The sequence below is a fragment of the Hordeum vulgare genome, chromosome 7H (assembly GCF_904849725.1).
Source record: "Hordeum vulgare subsp. vulgare chromosome 7H, MorexV3_pseudomolecules_assembly, whole genome shotgun sequence".
Lineage (NCBI taxonomy): Eukaryota > Viridiplantae > Streptophyta > Magnoliopsida > Poales > Poaceae > Hordeum > Hordeum vulgare.
In genome coordinates, this window is record NC_058524.1 from 348,964,620 (window position 1) to 348,988,879 (window position 24,260).

The following is a 24,260-nucleotide window of genomic DNA, read 5'->3' on the forward strand; positions in this document are numbered from 1 at the left end:
CTATATGTATGCACACAACACGTGCTAACCTCATCCAATGAGGAAACGAACAACATTTCATACTTACAGTAGACGAAGATAATTCATGCAACTATGTGTGTCCCAAGTAGAAATCCCGAACTATGTGGCTCCTCAGATAGCTCTCAGGATTAGGTACTAGGTCATGAGAGGGGCTCATTTAACCTCCAACGAGAGGTTGAGTACGCTCGATCATGGATCAAGATAACAAGAACTCCTATCCTTGTTTTGACTCAAGTGCAACAAAACACCATGCACTCAAGAATTTCCTCCCGGCTTTTCTGTTGTTACAAATTAACATAATTATACAAAGCACACCATAAATGTATCACATCCTGGTTCAACTTCCCATATGCAGCGTAAAGTATATATGCCACGACTCAAGCATAAATCCTAAGCATGCATACTACGACAAGCATCACTAAACATGGCAATAAAAATAATAATTGAGCATGATAGGAATGTGGTAGGTAAAGGCAATATCATGGAGACAATAAACATGTCATGTAGAGGGTAGGTACGAGACGACCACTACAACAACATTACTGTTTTGCAAGCAGGAAGGAGAATCATAAGACGTGTCAGAAACTTGGAATGGACATGGAGGTTTTGCTTGCTTGGAATCCACGGGGTACATTCTCATACCTTGTTCATTGCTCACGATATCTTTGGTTACAAACCTAGAAGAAGATGAAACACTAAAAAAGTGCAAAGGATGCATTTTACTACTATGGCAAAAGATCGGACATGCTTGTGATATGCAATGCATGACATGGCTAAAATGATATTGAAATAATCCAACGCAATTAGCAAACAAGTTAAATGAAGTTTGAATTGCAACTAAGATGCAATCCCAAGATTCCATATTAAAGTATATGCTTCAATCTTATGGAGCAACTTAAACAAATTTAAATGTTGTTAACATGGATGATCATGGCATAATGTGATGATGGATATAACCTAAGACTAAACTAAGCAAGTTAAATGGAGAAGGGAAGATTATATAAGACATTTCCAAAATCTCCATATCAAAAAATATTATTTGTGGTTTAATCCTAAATTCAATTTTAATTGATGGAACACATGCATGAAAGTGACATATCCAACAACCATGCATTTTTCTGGTCAAAGTGGTACATCTGATCATAGTTCTCTAAGTTAGGGTTATTTAATTATAAATTATGCAATTTAAATATTTTGTTAATGTTAATTCAATGAATGCACACTTTTAAAATATTCAAACATGAATGCAAATGACATATTTGGGAACTACACATTTTTTGGATCAGAATAGACATATAATTTTATTATTGTGTTTTAGTTAAAATTTGATTTTTAGAAGCTTAAGAATTTTATAGAATTTCCTACTTAAAATATATCAAATAGAAAATCCTATGGAATTTTTGCACTCGGGTAGAGCTAGCCACAGTGATTGACGGGTGGGGCCTTGGGTGTGACTGTGCTGGTGATGTAGTCGTGGGTGATGCCTGTTTTTCTCATGCGTTGTGTGCAAGACATGATGCGTGACCGGTGGCCCGGTTGTCATGTCATGGATTGCATCCAATATGGGGAGGATTTTTCCTCGACGGAGAATCAATTCATGGGCCTCCTGTTTGCAGCGCGTTGCACTGATTAGATGATCTGTGTTTGTTTTCCGGTTCAAAGTGTTGAAGTGTATATGTGGATTGCTTAGCCCTTTCCATCAATTCGGACTTTTGTTTGCGTTGTCTAGTGCATGAAGCTTAACATGGTATCAGAGCCCAAGGTCTTGAGTTCAAGTCCTGGCTTTCGCAGTTTATCCAAAAAATTCCTGTTGCCCCCCTTCGTCCACGTATAGGCCTCTTGAGCCACACCTATGTGTATGTCCATGTGTTGACTTTACTCATCACACGTAAGTGTATATGTGAATTTCCAGCCCTTTCCATCAGTTCATACTTTTGGTTGCATTGACTAATGCATGAAGCTTAACATGGTATCAGAGCTAAGGTCTTGAGTTCAAGTCTTGGTTTTCACAATTTATCAAAAAGTTATTGGTGCCCCCCTTTGGACACATATAGGCCTCTTGAGCCATACCTATGAGCCTATCGCGTGTTGACTTCGTGCATCACACGTGCGAGGGGGTGTTGAAGTGTATATGTGGATAGCCTAGCCCTTTCCATCAGTTCAGACTTTTGGTTGCGTTGGCTAGTGCATGAAGCTTAACACAAAGAACGTGCAAAGTATGAAGAACTAAAGGATGCGCCTTGCGCATGGTGGGTGTAAGAAAGACTATGTCTAGTGCAAAGAACGATCTGGTGCACACGAAGCACCATGATGTGACCAGAGAAGCTCCAACGTCGATCGTTTGTGGAAGAGCCGCTCAAATGTGTGTGGTTGACGTTGTTGCAGTGTAACATCCCGGCTTAATAGGAATCATAGACTACTCATATCAACAAGGAGCACCTTCTTTTTCGAGAGCCCATCCGGAAGGAATCTGAAAGTTAAGCGTGCTTGGCTTGGAGCAATTTGATTATGGGTGTCCCACTAGGAACTTGATCCCGTGTGCACATGAGTGATAACAAAGTGCACACGAAAGACTAGTCTTGGTCTATGGGGCCAGTTTAGATCCCAAGCGCAACGGCCAAGAACCGATGGGTGAACTGGCAGGTTTGGCCAAAGTGTTACATACATCTTGTGATCAATTGAACCGAGGCGTGCAAAAGCTTCTCGGGATTTCCCCGAGCACACAGAGGTGTTGAGTGGCAACATAGGTTTCCTGGCACTACACCAACGAGATACGAGCGCATTGGGAAAATAGGCTAGAGGATAAAACCGACAATGCTAGGAGAGGGCTTTGGTCGAGAAGCTCACGAGGAGGGGGCTAGAGTAGTTTGACGAGCCCGAGGATGAACAAAGACGACAAATTTCTTGGAGGCATGCTTTGTTGGAGTCGAAGTCAACGGGGGATTTCATCGTCAACAGGGCTCATGAGCTTGTATGTGTCGATGTGGAGGACGTAGGTGTGATCGCGGGGCCCCTTGGCATGCTTGCTTAGCTTGCGGAAGACACTAGCCACACGGTCACCATGAGTGCAAGCTCTTAAGCTGCTCATCATGGCATGGGGGAGAGCTTGGAGGGAGGAGAGTTACTTGGCCGGGGCTAAAGGGAGGAAAAAGGGTTACGGTTTGGGAGCGTAGAGTGGCTTTATGGGGCTAGGAGGAGGAGCGGGGTGGCCGGCTTGCGGCCGGTGTAAGCAAGGACCGGGATCACTCGAACTTGAGGGATGACGATCAACAAGTTTGTGGGCTGGGCTGGGCTGCGGCTTCGGCAGGGGAAGAGGTAAAAGGCCGTGCCGCGGTTGTTGGGTAGCTATGCACATGGGCGACGGCTAGCTACGCAATGCTAAGTTAGGCTGTGCTAGAGAGGAAATAGTTGGGATTAATCTTGTTGTTTGGAAAGTATTTGGTGGGGTTTCAAAATAATTCTAGTGATATGAAAATTCATTTGTGGTCTCTCTGGTATATATATCAAGGACACACGAAAATAACCAGGCAATTTAGGCAAGGTCTAATGTTTGTTTGGAAAATAAAAGGCGGAATAATACATTTGGAGGTTTGAACTATTGTTAGGTGATAGGCTTGGGGTAAAATCATGTAATAAGCGGGGGAGATCCCAAATAATATATGAATCCTAGGTGCAAACTTTTTCACAGTGAGTCTCGTGGTGAAGCACGCAAAGGGGAAAGGGTTTAATTATCCACTATCTTATAAAATGGAAAATTAGACTAAGGTTTAGGGTTTTAAACTAGTATCCATATGAAACGTTCTTAATATTTTTCTTCTGGAGAGGTGGCAATCATCAACGCACGAGCAGTCTCAATAAGGTGACGATGGTTGCGCTCAACAACACCATTTTGAGCATGAGGATTCCGCGCAAGAGAATTAAGCAAGTGTGCCTCCTGAGAAAGGAATCCACGGAACATGTGAGAGATATACTTACTAGCAGAATTAGCATGAAAGATAGGAATAGAAGTGAAAAATTGGGTATGGACCATGACAACAAACTTCTTATAGATAGATAAGACCTTACTATGAAAAGACATAAAATATATCCAGGCGTGTTGAGAGAAATATTCTTAAGATAATATAGTAGCGATGGCCTCCTATCGAGGCGATGGGAGTTAGACCCAAACATCGGAGTGAACAAGGTTGAAAGGATGTTGAGACACATGCTCGACATGAGGATAAGTTAAATGAGCCTTTTACAAAGTCGACAATTCTCATAGTCTAAAAACACACCGCCAAAGACGAATCCAAGAATAGAACGTCAAACTACGGATGAGAGACAAGATCCATACAAGTGACAAAGATGACAATGCAACTGCCGAAAGGAGCCGGTAAACGACGCAACAAAGGCGAGGAGATTGGTCGCGGAGGGAAGTTGAACTCAGTCAAACTCCTAGAGGCTCTTGGGGTCACAATGCTAGGGGCCAGCACCAAGTATACCTCGTCATGTATAGAACAAGAGTCAAAGTAGAGAGTGACCCTAAAACCATAAATGAGCTGCATTATAAGTCAAGGAACATGACTCACAAAAGGAACTTCAAAAGACGAAGTAATAGGAGTACCTCGACTATCGACGGGGAGGGCAGTACCATCGGTAGTAAGAACGTGAACATGAGAATCTAGAGATCGAGTGGAGGAAAAGTGAGACCAATCATAAGTCATATGAGAAGACACTCTAGTACCAAGGATCCATGGACACGTACTTCACTATGTAAAAAGTGATTTCCCGATACTAGAAGAATCAGCAGCAAAACCTGTTGATGTACAACCGAAAGAAGCAACTAATAGAAATTAAGGTCGCGTAATCTCCCACATAGTTAAAGGCTCGATAAAATAGATCAATGTAGACGCACCAGGCAATGATGAACCCATGGTAAGCAAGTTTCAAAGTCATGAAGGACACTGCTGAAGTGGTCGACTTGTAATCTCCATGAGAGGAGCGGCCACCGCCACATGTGGGAACCGCTAAAGGAGGTGGTATGTCACGATCAGTCATGTCTCCAGAAGTCAATGGAAAAGACGAGGTCACACACACAAACATAGTCGATGAATTATCAGTGAAAGTCACGAGAGGAGTTGGTGTAGAGCGACCGACGCCGTTTTCGGAGGTCACGAGAGGAGTCATTGTAGAGTGGCCACCATGATCTGAGGATGTAGAGCAACCATCATTGTCTGTGGAGATTGTGAGAGGTGTTGTTATAGAGCTACCACCACAGTGTGTAGACAACGCTAGAGGAGGCGACGTCATAGGTGGATGAACACCAAGCACCGAACAAAGATGGATGCACGGGACAACATTATTGTAGGAAACATCGGCAAAACTATAGATCATAACGAGGATGACGCGTACCCAAGGACATAGACATTGTACCTTTTTTTACAACATATCGAATTAGCCTGTGCGCGGAAACACATCTAGATGGAAACATAAGTAGCAGCAGGAGAGCCACTTCGTAAGGGAATCTCCAACTCGGTGTATCAAAATGCCGCTAAACGTCTGGACAACGTGGTCCAGACAATTTGTGCCATCCAACATCGTGATCAAAAGTCGGCAGATTAGTACGCATGTCAGAATTCTCCCAAGCCGTAACCAAAATTTGGGGAGGTTTGGGGGAGTTTGAACGCCCACCATGCCGGACTCCGACACACCCTTCCCATTGAAACCCCCATCACATTGCCCATCCCCCCCCCACTTCGTCCCTACCCTCTTGCTTTGCATCTGCACCCACCAAGACCTCTGCCGCCTCTCACTACTTTGGCAGCTTCCTAGTTCTTGTCGGACCACCACTACTCCACCCAGGCGTCCTTTATTTCGCGATCGTCGCACCCCCTGGTCCATCCGCAAGCCAAGTATTGTTTGCCCATAGCCAATAGGCCAAATGCCATTGAGATTAATATTTTGACCTTCTCCTTATTTATCATGAAGCAAGCACGATAGCAGGGTACACGGTGACGGAGGATGCATTGTTGTACGATGCGTGGTTAGCCCCAAATGTGGGACTTATAGGCATGAAGCAAAAGGGCACGATATTTTGGGAACATGTGCATTCTTGGTTTCATGAGCACAAGCACTGTGGGGCCTATAATTTGGATGTGATCCAGGATCACAATGTGACATCGCTACTCCATTGGTGGTACACCATTTTAAATGTCATCATGAAGCATTGCGATGTGATGTCACAAGTGGAAAGAAGCCCACACGTGCTGTCGTGATGTACCATAGGACGGAGGGCAAACCCTTTACTTTGACGCATTGTTGGATGAAGCTCAAGGAGGATGCATCGATGAAGAAGTTCAAGCTTAGAGAGAGAGAGAGTTTAGGCCGGGGCGATGCTTCCTTTTCTAAAAGAAGGGAGAGAGAGTTTGAGATACCCTTTACTTTGGCACATTGTGAGATGAAGCTCAAGGAGAAGCCCATCTCGATGAACAATGTGCATCTACGAAGAACTTCAAGCTAGACTGCTAGAGGGGAGAAAGTTTAAGATGAAGGCCACTTTCAAAGAGTTTGGTTGAATTTGTGATTGATGAGATTAAAAAACTTGTTGAACATCCGACACTTTTATTAGATTTATTAGGATTTAAATCTATGGTCGAATTACTATCATTGATGATTCCAACTGAGGCTGCATAGGGGATATTTGGTTAGTTTTTTTAAGGGGTGGACATTTATTGCACCGGGCTGGATGGCTGGCTCCACAACCGCTGTCCCCGGGACACGTCTGAGCATGTTTGATTTAATGGATGTCATTGGAGATGGCCTAGGTAACAACAGCTGGAACCAACGTGCAAAGCTAGCTCAAGAAGTAGGCAAGCAGATTTTTCTCGGAGCAGTACGTGCGCAAATAGCCTCATAGAGGTACGTCCGTGAACCATGCTTCGGCTGGCTACAGATTGGATCGATCGATCTCGGCAACTTGAGCCCTGACCTCTCGTTAACTTGGCGATTAGAAAAACAGGTTGAAACTGCAGCGGAGGCTTGGGAGGCCCGATCAGAGTGGCTAGGAAGCAAAGCCTGCAGACTCGAAGTTGTGCAGGCGTGCAGACTGCGGAGAGCTGCAGCGGCGGCCGGCGGAGACGGGGTTGTCCATTTATCCAGGGGCTAGATCCTGTTGGTACGGCAGTGATCTCGTGGGACGAGGAGATGGTGAGGCGGGGGAGATCGACGAGATCGAGAAGAAAAATCAACGACGAGTTGCGGCCTCCAGAAATAAGACGGAAACCTTAATCTTTAATACCATGTCAGGAAATAACAACTTCTATTCTAAAATAACGAGTATATATGCGCAGGCATGTGCATGAAGTCTTTTATACAACAGGGAAACACAAAGGATATACGACTATATATATAATGAACTGTAACAAGTATCATATGAAAAGTGAAATATGAGTGTCTTAATGACTAGCGCGATAATTTAAAATTTATTTTGATTGAATTGGTTGATGGATACTTTTGGACTAGCGTATCGATATCCTTTAGTGTAAGATGGAGATAGTTTCAACTTTGTAAATTTTAATAATATCATTTGTGCTTTCAACAAATATTCTTACCTATAGTTCCTATAATAAGCTTTTGGAGCGACCTCTCATAATTAAATTACTGATTGGCTGATTTTATGACAGTTAATTTACGCAGGATACACCTGCAAGCAAGGGTGGTTCTTTACACAGTGTATTAGTGATCCTGAACTACGGTATGATATTTCTTTTTTAAAGATAAATGTGGCTACTTTTACAATAGAATAGTGATTGCTTTTCCTTGGAGGACTGAACTTGTTTAATGAAGGCCTTGTTGTAGGATTATGTTAGATCCTGTGATGTTAGTCCTGAATAGAAAGAAGTGTTTATAACCCCCTAGTCTTTCACGTTTGGGCAACATCACGCGTGTAACTCTAAAACCGGCTACATAATTCCCTCAGGTTTCCAAAACCAGACAAAACGTCTCTGACACTCTGGTAAGTGGTTTTAGACAATGGCTTTGCCAACGTGGTAGAGAGGCCAGGTGTTGAAGCCCCACCACATCACCCTCCTTGAGAAGTTGACATACCCACCCATCACCAGCTTTGCCGTTCTATCAAACATTTCGAGTGCGCCGCGCTTTCCCATGAGGAGGCCAAGACCCTCGTACATACCAATCAACCACATGATGGTCATGAGCTAGGCCACTGGAATGTGTACCCTCAATCGCTGGATCCACGAGATGGAGCCACGGGAGCAAAAGCCATCATTGCTCCGCGAAGGTGCTTCGCATCTTGGTACGGATGTTGGCATGCCCAACTCTGGCTAGGATCGCGCCACACGACACTGGCCGAAATGCTTACATTGCCTTTCTTCTACAAGGGCATGCCTCAACAAGTTTACGAACCGCAACACGTAGTGGAATGCTTGGAGCGCGCTGAGCCTATTGGAGTATATATATGCATATCTCTGTATTTGGTAGAATAGGATTTGTAGTCCATCTCCTACCTTATCTGAGAGCTTCTTGCCCAACAAGCCTTATACTTTATATAAACCGCTTGAGAGGCTCAATACAACATACACTGCATTACGCCAATTCTCACCCCTCTAATCCTTTTATAGAGCCGAAGCCCGTTGGTGAGGTCCATATCACTAAGGATGGTAGAGATGACGTTGAGTGCCAGCGTGCGCGAGACGCCGACCAACTAGCAAGGCATGGTAGACGCCATGCGTGGCACTCATCTTGCAGAGGACATCGCGGGTCCTCCACCATAGCCAACGACCTGTTGGGCGAGACCTACCCGAGTGTGTAGGCTGAAAGGACGTGGATGTCGCCTAGAGAGGGGGGGGGGTGAATAGGCGCTTTAAAATAATTACGGTTTAGGCTTGAACAAATGCGGAATAAAACTAATGTTTAATTTGTTAAGGACAAAACTTAAAACAACTAGGCTCACCTATGTGCACCAACAACTTATGCTAAGCAAGATAAACAACTAAGTGATAGCAAGATATATAACAAGAAACAATATGGCTATCACAAAGTAAAGTGCATAAGTAAAGGGCTCGGGTAAGAGATAATCAGATAACCAAGGCACGTGGAGACGACGATGTATCCCAAAGTTCATACCCTTGCGGATGCTAATCTTCGTTTGGAGCGGTGTGGAGTCACAATGCTCCCCAAGATGCCATTAAGGCCATCGTAATCATCTCACGCCCTCGCACAATGCAAGATGTCGTGATTCCACTAAGGGACCCTTGAGGGCGGCCACCGAACCCGTACAAACAAGGTTGAGGCAATCCCCACAACTTAATTGGAGGCTCCCAACAACACCAAGAAGCTTCACCATAATGGAATTTGGCTTCGAAGTAACCTCAAATGATCGGGGCAATCTCCACAACCTAATTGGAGACCCCGACGCTTTCCCGAAGCTTTACACCACAATGATTTAGCTCCAAGGCACCAGCAAGCTTCTAGGACACCAAAGCATCCACGAAGAACAATCTTTCGGGTACCAAGCACCCAAGGGTAATAAGCTTCTCAAACTTCACTTCCACATATCACCATGGGGAACTCAAACCGATGCAACTAATGCAATGGCAAGAACAGACGAAGTAGTTAAGTCCCTCATACTCAAATCCCTCCACAACAACAAAAGCTATGGAGGAATATGAGAGGAAGAACAAGGAGCTCACGAAGAACTCCAAGGTCAAGATCCAAGGCGAAAGGATCGATATTGTTGACTAGAGGGGGGTGAATAGGCAACTAACAAATTTTAAACTTTTATTTAAACAAATTAGGTTTAGCAGCAAATATGTTATCTAGATATGCAACTAGGTGACCAACCTATATGATGCTAACAACAACAATAATAAGCAATAAGTAAAGGTAAGAAATAACCACAAGTGGAACCGATGAAGACGAGGATATGTTCCCGAAGTTCCTTCCCATTGAGTGGAAGTATGTCTCCGTTGGAGTGGTGTGAAGGCACAATGCTCCCCAAGATGCAACTAAGGCCACCCTATTCTCCTCACGCCCTCACACAATGTGAAGTGTCATGATTCCACTAAGTGGTGCCCTTGAAGGTGGCAACCGGACCTTTACAACAAGGTTAGGGCTCTCTCCACAACTCAATTGGAGGCTCCCAACAAAACCACAGAGCTTCACCACAATGGAATGTGGCTCCAAGGTGACCTCTTCCGTCTAGGGTGCTCAAACACCCAAGAGTAACAAAATCCACACAAGAACTTGGGGCTTCCTTTGGTGGAATTGTAGGTCTAGCTTTCCTCCTTCAATCCCTAGCAAGACAAGAAGTTTCGGTGGGTAGGGATAGAGATCGGGCACGAAAGCTTGAGTGCGTCAATGGTGGAGAGAGAGAGGTAAGAGATAAGAGGGAGGAGGAAGAAACCCCCCTTATATAGCCCCCCCCCAATTTCTAACCGTCACAACCACTTTTTACACTGGGCGGTACAACCGGTTGCCAGGGCGATACAATCGGTCTTCCTAAATTAGCAGAACAACTGGCCAGCCACCGTCCAACAACCGGGCCAAAAGAGAGATTGGCCCTGAGATTCCACCAGCCACGGCCGCTGGGCGTGGCTAAGTCGCAAGCGGTACAACCTCGTGGAACACCGGTAGTACCAGCTATATTTAATATAGCGGTACAACCGGGCCACCATTGTCAAACAGAGCCGTGAACGGTCGTGGACCGGTGTCGGGCCAGTACAACCGCCCTAGTGTTGAGCGGTACAACCGTCCATGGCAGCGGTACAACCGGTCAGTTAGAAAATTGGGGCCTCTCTCTCAATGATGCGATGGAACGAGATGGGTGCAAAAGTGTGTGAGAAGAATTGATTCACCCATAGACTTCCAATGTGGATTCCCTCTTAATAGTACGGGATCTCTATAACCAAAGAGAATAAACACGTAGGGAACACATCTTCGATCTTTTCCATTTGGAGGGAATACCTAACCGTCCTGTGTTTTACATATGATACCTGCATGCTTGAACCCGGTTAGATAACATAGTGAGTTGTCATCATCACCAAAACACTTAAGCTGGAGAATGCCCTTACAATCTCCCACTTTTTGGTGGATGATGACAACAACACTATTTGCATGGATGTTCTCTAAAGTAAAAGAGGAGCTCCCCCTCGATATGTGCCCCACATGAGACAGGAACAGGAATTGGAGCTCGCCTTGGTTTTAGAGACCATCCATAGGGTACATAGAGGAATTAACATTAAGGAGCATATGTATGAGATAAAAGTAGAGCTTAAATGACACGGGTAATAATGAACATAGTCTCCACTAAAACTCAAATAGTCTCCGAAAGAGAGGTTCAAGACCGACTAGCAAGCAAATAAGAGTTCAACTCGAAAGCAAAACGAATGATATGATGAAACAACAACCAAAGCCCCCCATGCAAATCCTGTCATGATATAGCTCTCTCCCCCTTTGGCATCAGGACACTAAAAAGGGAAAGAGCCATGCTATTGCCCCGGTCCTCAGTAGAGCTTGTCAGATCCGTCACACTCCTCGGAATCGCTGCGAGCAGACTCGTCATCACCATCACCATCGTCACTATCATACACATCCTGAGTAGCAGTAGCAGAGGAGGTAGCAGGCAGACCCAAGACCTCATCATCAGTCGAAGTGCTATGACCATAGATCCACTTCTCCTCAGGGGTGATGGACTTCTCTGAACCACTGGTGGCTCAGGCTTGAGAGCCCACATAATCTGAATCTGTCTCGGCCTAGCAAGCTTCTCGTTGACATGGGCTTCATAGAGCTTCTTCTGAACATGAGCTTGGAGGCAGAAGTTCTTCTTTAACTTATCTGAGAACTTGGAGATCCAAGATGGCTTGGCGGCCGCAGGAAGCTCAAAGTCACTCTCACTTGAAGTAGCAAAAACATCCTCAGGTGCGTCCTCGGGAAGCGTGGAGAAGAATGCTTCTTCTTTCGGAGTTTCTTGACCTCATGCTCACTGAGATTCTCAGGAGAAGAGAGAGGCTCTCCAGGCCTACGAACTGACCACATAGAGTTGAGGAAACACATAATGAATGGAGCATACTTGGGGACCAACTTGTAGAAGACCGTGGAGTAGAGCTCCTCCCATAACCATTTGGAAGCATCAAATGTAGCTCCAGTGCAAGCCTCATCCCACATGGCAACAAGAAGATCATATCCATGAATCCAATCTTGATTGCCAACCTTGGGCAGGAGAACATACTAGAAAACACGGTGCAAAATATCATATACCGGCAGCAGGTCCTTAGAAGAGCCAGGAATCCCATGCCCGGGAATGTACAAGGGGGCAAGCTTCACCTTATCCATAGAATGAGCCTGATCATGAGGACGAATGCCGCCCTTCCCAATGAGATCGGTATTATCATACCCAAGAGCATTGGAGAAGGCACACCAGGGACCGCAAAAAGCTCATCACGACACATAAAGGTAATGGTGCGAGCATCATCATTGCCAAAGTGAACAGTGTCATAGAACTGGTGATTGAGCTGCACATCAAAGGGATAGTTGAGAGTCATGAGCTTGAGCAAGTCATATTCGTCACAGAGAGTATATGCTTCTCCAAAGTAGTCCATGTTGTTTTTTCTAGTGCTTAATGTCTATAGTCCATTGCTTGGAAAACTTGTTCTTGTGATGGTCATAGAGCTCCTGCACAATTCGCATGTGAAGCGCATTCCAGAACTGAGGGGTGGTCAAGGTGGGAGCAACGGGTACCTCATAAGGATTCTGAAAACGAACCCGCTCCCAATCAGGTGGCTTGGCAAATTTCTGCTTGACAACCAAGGCTTTTGCATGACGAGAGGGATTAGTAGGGATCACAACTTCCTCATGCTCAGAGTCATCCATGAGCCTACATGTGCGAGCACATTTGTTGGTGTTCTTCCAAGGAGCAGAACGAGAACCAGAGCCACCTGCAGAAACACCAGAGAAGCACACAAAAAGAAATCCTGAAAAGATGAGAGGGTTGTATGCAAACGAGGAATAAATCAGGTATGTAGAGAAGAACTAAGAAGCAGTGGCGCAGGAACCACCCAGGCTAGTTGTACCGGTCACCAGAGCGGTTGTACCATAGGAGCGGTTGTACCGCTGCTTTGGGGGCCGGAGCATCGAGACATGAGACCTACGCCAATGATTCTAGTGACTACACCAATAGTTTGTCCAAAAATTCGGGATCCTAGGAATTCCCCATGAAAAGCGGATCCAAAGAAGAGGATCCAAGAACAAGAAGGAAGAGGGCATTACGAGTGTCCATTGGAGGAGGTCAGGGGAGGAAGGGCCTCCACGGAGCAAATCCGATGGGAGGTACCAGATCCGGAGCGCCATAGGCACTCTGACGTGGTAGTGACGGTGGCTGGCGACTAGGGCACCAAGAGGAGGAGTTGGGCACGAAGGGGAACTGAGTACCCTTCGTCCTGGCCCGAATTTTAGGCACAAGTTGCCGTAGCCGGTTGTACCGCTTCAAAGAGCGGTTTTACCAGCCCGAAACAATGTGGGAATGAGTGATAGAACCGCAAACTCGGACCGGTTGTACCGCTGGGGCTAGAAAACTATTGGTTAGCGGTTGTACTGCTGTTACCACCGGTTGTACCGTCCTGCCACAGTCACCACCACCAGGATACAATGCATACAATTGGATATGAGAGGGTTTCGGGGTGAGGAGAGCTTGGGACAGAGATCAGACATTGGAGTATTATGGGGTAAGCTCCAAGGAGATCGAGAAGAACTACAAAAAAGAATACAAACCTTGAAGGATACCACACCTAAGACTTAAGAAAACAAGAAGTGGAAATAAGTACCAAAAAGATGCAACGTTAAGAAACACCAAAGGCAAATACCTCACTAGGAGGGGGCGGTGGCCGAGGCCACCTATGTTTTAGAGGACTCGTATGGGACCACGACGATTTTGACCTTGGGCCCATGACCAAAACTCGTCTTGGGACATAATACCATCAAAAATGGCGAATGTGAAAGATTTGATTGTTTTATGCATAATAGGAGGAGGGATAGTTCATTGAGAGAACTACACTCCCCCTAAATTCATGCCTACATCGAAATAGAATATAATGATGAGAGTGGTGGGATGTGCCTAATTTCAATGTACATTGCTCAAATCAATGATATTTAGCTCATGCCTTAACTCGCAATTTCTTTCTTCATTCAAAGGCTTCATGAATATATCTGTAAGTTGATCATTAGTGTTCAGATAAATGAGTTCAATTTCCCCATGCTTGATATGCTCCCGGATGAAATGGTGGCGAATACTGATATGCTTCATCTTGCAATGCTGAGCAGGGTTGTTGGATATTGAGATAGCACTAATATTATCACAATAAAGAGGCACTTTGTCACAAGTGACACTGTAATCCTTTATAGCAACTGAGCACAACCACTGGCAGCAGCTAAATATTCGGCCTTGGTGGACGAGAGAGAAACACAATTTTGTTTCTTTGAAGACCAACTTACCAGAGAGCTACCAAGGAATTGGCAACCTCCAGAAGTTGACTTCCTATCCACACAGTCTCCTGCCCAATCCGAGTCCGAATATCCTATGAGATCAAATGAAGCACATTTGGGATACCATAAGCCAAAGTTTGGGGTATGAACCAAATATCAAAAGATTTGCTTGGCTGGCACATAGTGGATTTGTGTGGATTGAAATCATGCACAAATTCCCACACTCAACATAATATCCGGTCTAGATGCACAAAGGCAAAGTAGAGAACTGATCATAGAGCAATATACCTTTTGATCTACATCTTTACCATTGAGATCGAGGTCAAGGTGGCAGTTCACAGGCATGGGAGTGTTAGCCTTGGTAGGTTTTAGATCATCCATCTTTAATCTTTTGAGCATGTCTTGGGTATATTTTTCTTGATTGATGAATGTTCCTTGACTTTGTTGCTTTACTTTGAATCCAAGGAAAAACTTCAACTCTCCCATCATAGACATCTCAAACTCTTTAGTCATCAATGCCGCAAATTCTTCATTAAAACATTTTTAGGAGAACCAAAAATAATATCGTCAACATATAACTGACATATGAACAAGCCCCCCTTGACCTTGTTCGTAAAAATAATGGGGTTAATTTTCCCAATTTCAAATCCGCGGTCATGTAACATCTCGGTAAGGTGCTCATACCACGCACTTGGGGCTTGTTTAAGGACATAGTGTGCCTTATCAAGAACATACACACGATTAGGAAACTTGGGATCCTCGAACCCTAGGGGTTGCTTGACATAAACCAAGTCCTTAAGAGGAACATTGAGAAATACACTCTTCACATCCATTTGGTATATTCTGAAGTTAGTATGAGAAGAAAATGCAAGAAAAATGCGAATAGACTCAAGGCGAGCGACAGGAGCAAAGGTTTCACCGTAGTCGATGCCATCGACTTGGGAGTAGCCTTGTGCTACCAATCTTGCCTTCTGCCGAGTGAAGACACCGTTCCCATCTTGCTTGTTCTTAAAGATCCACTTTGTCCCAATGACATTGTGGTTCTTCATTCGTCTTGGCACCAGTCGCCACACTTTGTCGCGCTCGAAGTTGTTGAGTTCTTCATGCATGGCATCAACCCAATCTATGTCTTCGAGAGCGTGTTGTACCTCTATTGGTTCAATGCAAGAAACAAACTCATGATGGGCACTAAAGTTTGATAATTGACGACTTGTGGTTACCCCTCTCTCTAAGCTGTTGTAGACATTCTCGAGCACATGAGAAATTGTTTGAGCGTTTTGGCAGTCTTGGCAGCACGTCTTTCTTGAATCTCCTCACGGGTAAGCTGAGGATGAGACCTTTTCTGCCTTTTCGAGTTTGCCCTTGATCTTGAGCTTGATTTTGTTCTTTCTCTTGCTCTAGATCTTGAACTTGGTCTTGATATTTAGCTTGCTCTCGATCTTGAGCATCCTCAGAGGGGTGAGTAGGATCAAGGACATAATTTGGTGTAGGACCATCTTGAGGTTGATCTTCTACTTGATCAGAATCACGGGGATGAGAGCCTTCAGAGTGTTCTTCGGAAGCGTGTGGGTCTTGCATCGGTGATGGTTCCACATGGGTGGAACATTGTCCTTCTCCTTAACCCACAAGGAGTTCCTCAATGGGCAGGAAGAATCCCAGGCCCATTCTTATTATGGCTTGGGGAGAAATTTCATCACCTACATCACAAAGGTCACTTTGCTCCCCCTGGGATCCATTATTCTCATCAAACTCCATGTTACACGTCTCCTCAATGAGTCCCGAGGACTTGTTGAGGACACGCTAAGCGTGAGATTTTGTAGCATAACCAACAAATATGTCCTCTTGAGCTCTAGGTTCAAATTTAGACAAACGAGCACCTTTCTTAAGAATGAAACACTTACAACCAAACACCCGGAAGTACTTGAGGTTGGGCTTGTTGCTGGTAAGAATTTCATATGGAGTCTTGTTCAAGGCTTTGCGAAGGTCGAGCTGATTGGATGCATGACATGCGGTGTTGATGTCTTCGGCCCCAAGTTTATACGGAAATTAAAACTCCGCCATCATGGTTCTTGCCGCATCCATCAATGTTCCGTTTTTCCTTTACGCCACACCATTTTGTTGAGGATTGTAAGGGGCACATTATTGATGCTTGATTCCTTTATCACTCAGAAATTCATTTAGGGTGTAGTTCTTGAACTCGGCGCCATTATCACTTCTCATCATCAATATCTTTGTATTATGTTGGCGTTGAGCTTCATTGGCAAAGTCGATGACGGTTTGTTGAGTCTCACTCTTTCGCTTGAAAAAGTATATCAAGGTATATGTTGAGTAATCATCCACTATCACCAAGCTATACTTTTTCCCCGAAGACTATCACAGGATGGAGGACCAAAGAGAACCATGTGGAGGAGCTCCAAGGTCCTTTTTGTGTAAATGATAGTCGTGGGGCGGTGAGCTATCTCATGAATATTTCCTTTAATACACGCACTGCAAGCATGATCTCTGGCGAAACTCACATTTGTTACTTGAAAAACGTGATCGCCTTTGAGGAGACTTTGCAAAGATCTCATGTTGACTTGGGCTAGCCGGCGATGCCAAAGCCATCCCACATCAACTTTAGCCATTAGGCAAGTCGCAGTCTTAATGGGTCGCTCTAAGAAGTTAACCACATAGAGACCATTCTCGACATGCCCAACAAAGGCTACTTTAAGAGTCTTGATCCACAAAAGGGCCACATAGTCAATGCCAAATAAAGTACTAAAGCCCATAAGTGCAAGTTGATTAACGGGAAGTAAATTGTATGCGAGGGTCTCAAGAAGCATAACCTTTTCAATGGTAAGTTCTGGAGAAATTACCACCTTGCCGAGACCCAATACCTTTGAACTCGCATCATCACCAAAGGAGACTTGGGTGGAAATTGATGGGTTGGGATGAACGTCCACCACCAAGTCCTTGCTTCCGATCATATGATTTGTTGCTACACTATCAAGCAACCATGACACCCCACCGAAAGCAAACTCCTGCATAAGATCAATGCTTGGATTTAGGTACCCATTCTTTAATGGCTCCTCTCGTGTGAGTAACAAGGGTCTTAGGAACCCAAATATACCATTCACTGTACTCATCGTAAGAACCAACAAACTTAGAAAAACATTCCCATCACTAGGTCGACACAAAACATAAGAGGTGTTAAAGTCACCGACTGTATTGGGTAGAGGGGTATTGCCCTCCATGGCATTTCACCGTTAGCTCGGTCCTTTTTATTCTCATGAGTACCCTTCCCAGATTTAACAAAGGTTTCCATAAGTTGGGGAGGTTGCTTGGTCATCTTCTTCTTGTTCTTCTTGGACTTGGGTGCAAACCCAACTCCTTCCTTTGCAACCACTTCCTTTTGACTACTAAAAAGGTCATTAAGATTCTTTTCACCTTGGATGTATGGCACAAGGCCTTTCTCAAGCTGCTCTTTTAATTTGGAGTTCTCCTCCACAAGATCTGCATGCTCAGAACAGGGGTTAGTAGCATGGAAATTATCAATTAAAATTAATGGAGAGCAAGTGGCTATTTACTTAGTGAGTTTTACTTGGAGTTGAGCATGAGACCTTTTAAAGAGTCATGAGCACTATTAAAGGCCTTGTGAGCCTTGTCAAGTGTTGCAAGCTCTTTCTTGAGTCTAACGTGATCAATCCCAAGTGCACTCTTTTCAGATTGAAGCACACAGGTAAGAACAAGAGCCTAAGAAAGATCTTTCTTTAATTTAACAAGGTCATCGTTAGGTGACTCCTCAAGAATCAAACAAAGTCCTTGCTATTTTTCAAGAGCAATAGAAAGATCTGCAATCTCGTGTGCATAGTCATGACTATGACCTTGTAATGTTGAGATAGTTTGTTCATGAGATTCAATGACGTCATTAGCCTCACCGAGTTGTTCCAAGAGAGCAACAAAATGCTTCTTGGATTTACCATTGAGTTTTCTCATGAATTTACCAAAGGAGTTTTCCTCCTCCTCTACATCTTCCTTTTCATCCCCGCTATACATGGTAGCGGAAATGGTAGCTTTGATGTTGGTATTTTGAACATTATATGTTACCTTGTTGGATGCCTTGGCCATCAGGCACTTGGCGATGCGACTCTCGTTGGGGGCCTTGAAGAGAGACACCTTGCTTGGAGAAGAGGATGCAATGGACACCGTGGCCATTCCCATTGCTTCACCACTTGTCTCATCGTCATCATCCTCATTGGAGAGGTACTCTTCTTGAGACACCAACACCTTAGGGGGCATCTTCTTGGGGAAGTTGTTCTTGTTTGGGAAAGACTTCGTCTTGTCTTTGCGAATGAGCTTGCCACCGTTGTCTTCCCTCTGCTCATAGGGAAAATCTGCCACAAAGTGACTCACATTGCCACAGTTGTAGGAAGTTCTCACGCGTTGCTTTCCCTTGGACCCATTTGAGTTGTTCTTGGAGAAGTTGGGCCTTGAGTTTTTCTTGTTGCCCCAAAACTGCGTTGATGCAAGAGCCATGTCCTCGTGGTAAGCATAGTTGGTGTCTTCAGGACAAGTTTCTTGTTCATCTTCCTCATCTTCCTCCAAAGCAGCCTTGGCCTTCAAACCAAGGTTGGGGGAGTCTTTTCTTGACCATTGAACTCGTTCAAGAGCATTGTCAACGGTCCCGTTCAAAATGTTTATGGCAATAAACTCATCCAACACATCCCTTGAGGACAAGGAATGAAAGTCAGGCCTTTGACGGATGACAGAGGACATGCACTTGTTGAAAGGCATGATGTCCATGAGAAACTTAAGCCTAATCCAAGTGTGATCCACATCTTTGCTTCCATGATCATGAAGAGCAACAACAAGAGCTGTAACTCTTCGATATAGTTCACGAGGGTCCTCATCCTCGATCCTGGAAAATTCATTAGCCTCGTCAAGAACCACTTCATAGTTGGACTGTTGAATGCTAGAGCTTCCCTTGTACATGGAGATGATGTGCTCCCATCAATATTTGGCACGAGTGGAGGGACGCAAGTGAGGAAGGTCTTCAACAAGTAGTGCTGCTTGAAGAATGAACAAGGCAGAGTGATTGAGCTGATTGTCGGCCTCTTCCCTTGGTGTGAGGTTTCTTGGATCATGTGGGTTGTACCCCTGCTCAATGATTCTCCAGAGTTATCTTGAGTTGTGGTTCAAATGAGACTTGATGCAAAAAACCTAGTTAGCAAAATCATTCTTAACAAGCTTTGGTGGAGGACCTAGATTAATAATATGCGGTGGGTGGACCGGTCCTCCATAGACCAAGGGAGGAGGAACATAGACAAAGGCATTTGCCCCACTTGTTCCTTGAGGCGTTTTATCCTTTTCACTACTAGCATTTTCCTTCTCATAATTGCCCCCCGAATCCAAAGTTGTGGGGTTAGCCACCAACAATGGGTGGGTAGGCGGTTTGTAAGTATCAAGGAAATCCTTAAGCATGTTTTTGACTTTGATAGCCACTAAGGATTTAAATGTGGACATGACCTCATTTAGTTCCTCTCGGGTGACCGTGTTTGCAGAAGGTTCCTCGCCCATTGTTAATCATACTTTTTGGGTGGTGAAACCCTTAATAAAGAGACGAGGCTATGATATCAATTGAAAGGATCGATATGGTTGACTAGAGGGCGGGTGAATAGGCAACTAACAAATTTTAAACTTTTCTTTAAACAAATTAGGTTTAGCAACAAATATGTTGTCTAGATATGAAACTACACGAGCAACCTATATGATGCTAACAACAATAATAATAAGAAATAAGTAAAGGTAAGAAATAACCTGAAGTGGAACCAATGAAGACGAGGATGTGTTCTCGAAGTTCCTTCCCTTTGAGGGGAAGTACGTCTCCATTGGAGCGGTGTGGAGGCACAATGCTCCCAAGGATGCCACTAAAGCCACAATATTATCCTCACATCCTCAAACAATGCGAAGTGTCGTGATTCCACTAAGTGGTGCCCTCAAAGGTGGCAACCATACTTTTACAACCAAGTCGGGGCTCTCTGCACAACTCAATTGGAGGCTCCCAACAAAACCACAGAGCTTCACCACAATGGAATGTGCCTCCGAGATGACCTCTTCCGTCTAGGGTGCTTAAACACCCAAGAGTAACAAAATCCACACAAGAACTTGGGGGATCAATTTTCCTCTGGTGGAAATGTAGATCTAGGTCTTCTCCTTCAATCCCTAGCAAGACAAGAAGTTTGGGTGGCTAGGGAGAGAGATCGGGCAAGAAAGCTTGAGTGCATCAATGGTGGAGAGAGAGAGGTAAGAGATAAGAGGGAGGAGGAAGAAACCCCTCCTTATATAGCGGCACAATCGGTCCACCACGGCACACAACCGTAGTGAAATAGATCCATGACCGGTTGTGGACCGGTGCCGGGCCGGTACAACCGCCCATGTGTTGAGCAGTACAACCGCCCATGGCAGCGGTACAACCGGCCAGTTAGAAAACAGGGACCTCTCTCTCAATGATGTGATGGAACAAGATGGGTGCAAAACTCTGTGAGAAGAATTGATTCACCCATAGACTTCCAATGTGGATTTCGTCTTATTAGTACGGGGTCCCTACGACCAAAGAGAATAAACACGTAGGGAACACATCTTCGATCTTTTCCATTTGGAGGGAATACCTAACCGTCTTGTGCTTTACATATGATACCTACATACTTGATACCCGGTTAGATAACATAGTGAGTTGTCATCATCACCAAAACACTTAAGCTGGAGAATGCCCTTACACAAGGGGTTCCCTTCACATAGAGGAGAAAGTGATTGGTCGAAACCTGGATCTACATCTCCTCGTTTCCGTCAAGAACTAGCAAGAATCATTGGAGGGATTGAGAGTTAGTAAGCTCAAAGAAGGTCAACAATGTGGGGGAAAATATGAGCTCAATGGATAAAAGACCATTCGGGAAGAAGACAACCTTAAATAGTGGGAGTAAATATGGCCGTTATTATGCCCAAAGACTCAGCTAAGCGGTAGTACCGTGCACCTGGGCGGTACTACAGCTTGAGCGGTACTACCGTCGTGTAGAGAGCGGTACTTCCGCTTAGCCTAGTCAAGGGGAGGCAAGATACGAGAAGAATTTACTAAGCGGTAGTGGGAGCAGCAGAGGTGGGCGATAGTACAGCTCGAGCGGTACTACCGCGTCCCCTAGGCGGTACTTCCGCCCAAAAATAGAAAACGCCCCCACGATGCCAGAGAGAAAAGATAAGCGGAAGAGAGGCCGACAGGGGAGGACGGCAATACCGCCAGAGCGGTACTACCGCTCTACCCGAGCGATACTTCCGCTTGAGAGAGAAAACCTGCCGAGAACTACCATAATTTTGGCATACGAGCTTTGAATTAAGCAAACTCAAGCTTGTTGAATAGCAAATGACAAGTACTATCCAAACAGAGATACAATTATGAAAATGCCAATGATACAAATATGTGAAACCTCTATGAATGAAGAACCAACAAAAACTCCAACATCGAAAACATCATATAAGATGCACATGAACTCCATTTTCGATGAACTCGAGCATGTCATAAAGATGACCATAAGCTCTAAAACCCACCAAGAGAAACACCAAACAAGAACCAAGAAATATGATGCAAGGATGCAAATGATTTGAGATCTCAACGAGCGATGTGATCAAGCTACTCACTTGAGAGCCCCCTTGACAGTACGACAATCTATCCTAAAATATAAAAACCTATAAAGGGCAAACCTATACCTTGCACATAGTCCACTTGAGCTAGATGATGACGATCTTGACTTCCTCAAGATGGACCACCTTTCTTGATTGCGTAGTCTTGATGAAGACTAGTTGATTTCTCCGCTATACTCACTATGGTTGATCCACTATTCAACACATCCTCACAAGTCCATTGCCACCACAACGGACGGCAAGCTTCAAGCATGATATCTTTGTGATGCTCCACTTCAACTTGCACACCGCAATCTTGATGATGATCACCACTTGATGTCATCCCATGGGTTGAACGAGATCTTCCTCTTGACGCAAGCCCATGTAAACAAACCTAACCCCGCATAGACCTCCCATGAAGACCATGGGTTAGTACACAAAAGCGTGATGGACAATGCTTACCATACCATGGGATCACTTGACCGCTCACGGTACATCTTGTACGCTTTATGTGTTGATCAACTTGATTTACTCTTTGACTTAGTCTTGATCAACCTTGTTTTTTTATGACCATTCTTTGGATAATACCTTGAATACCACCTCGGTCATCATATAAACTCCTTGAAACCAACAGATGGACTTCAAGAAGTGCCTATGGACAAATCCTTCGAATATAACTTAACGCAACCATTAGTCCATAGGGATTCTCGTCAATTACCAAAACCACATCTCGAGAAATATGCTCTAATATAGGTGATGTCGCAAGTTGTGATGGTGTGCCATGAGGAGTAATTCTTCCGGCTGCTGATCTGCGGAACGACGACACTCGCCGTGGATGACCTACACGCATGCCCAATATCTCGTCTACAAGCAAGACATTCCTACAGTCGAACGACGACTGAGTGTTGCTACTCATACGAGGTCGACAAAAGTGAGGGAGAGATGGTTGTGAGAGTAAATAGTTGTTTATACCGACATATGGGTCCCAGGAAGAGCTGCCGGTATAAGTCAAGCACTCAACATGGCCAACATGCCACATGGCTCAAACAACCTTCCAAATCAGTGTAGGTGTTGTTTTGCCTCATTTTGAAAGGTTGAGGGGGTGTTGCATCTATTTTTAGAATTGAGGGGGTGATGTAGTTGAAACATGAAAGTTTAAGGGGTGGGGGTATTTACACTTGTTTCGTCCTAAATACCGTTTGTAGATCCTTTTGATCCTATTGGAATGGTTGTATAATTCGTTTAGCTCTAAGGCTACCATTTTGCGGCCGAACTCGCACCATAGTTATTTTCACATTTCTGCAAACATTTGGTACTTTGTTATTTCGTTATTTGATTGATAATGGGATCCGTTCAGGAGGTCGTTAGGAAAAACAAAATCTACAAATCTAGCGTAACCGTTGATTAAGTGATTATTTTCATACTTCCGTTCTTTTGGAAAGTTAGATAATGAGTTGTTTGCACAATGAGCAACATGTTAAAATAGTTACATATGTGATTTGGGATCATGGCTTCGAAAATATTGTGATAGTTTACATGAAGTGCAAGTATCCAAAAAAGCACGTCATGCCCAATCTCTGTGGTAAATGGGCAATGAACAAGGTGTTGCATGTTCTCCGAGGTTTGGCCACTAAACATGCAGGAGGGATTATGTGGCAGCTCTCTGCGAGCTAGGCACCATGCTTGCTAGTAAAGAGCTGGCTGCTTAGCTAGAGTACATGTGCAAGTCCACAAAAGTGTAAAGCTTGGAAGAAAGAAAAATTAAAGTAAAGAGTTTGGCAGAGGGACCACAAATGCTGATTTTTCCCGAGGTTTGAGTAGTTCTTGTTAAGCTTTATGCACTAGCCACCGCGACCAAAAGTCCGAACTGATGGAAAGGGCTAGGAAATCCACATATCACTTCAACACCCCCTTTGACGTGTGATGCGGGTGTTAGGAAAGGAACTTATCTCTACTGAAGACCCAAGGGGCATATATATATATTACACAAGACTTGAGGTGCAAAGAAAGTAAACGTAGACTAATAAGGACTCCTAGACCAATACTAGTACTTCCTAACACCCCCTCAAATGCAAAGCTTATGCAATACCACTGCATTTGAAGAAATGTAATAC

General features: G+C 44.5%; 1 protein-coding gene across 2 annotated transcripts in view; it reads left to right on the top strand.

The window, feature by feature from the left end:
* Positions 1-24,260, top strand: part of LOC123413526 (diacylglycerol kinase 4-like) — a 70,476-nt gene that overhangs the window by 30,752 nt on the left and 15,464 nt on the right. For both annotated transcript variants that reach the window (XM_045106464.1, XM_045106463.1), the window contains one exon: positions 7,683-7,753. In XM_045106464.1, coding sequence (XP_044962399.1) covers positions 7,683-7,753 — 71 coding nt within the window. The remainder of the gene's footprint in view (positions 1-7,682; positions 7,754-24,260) is intronic.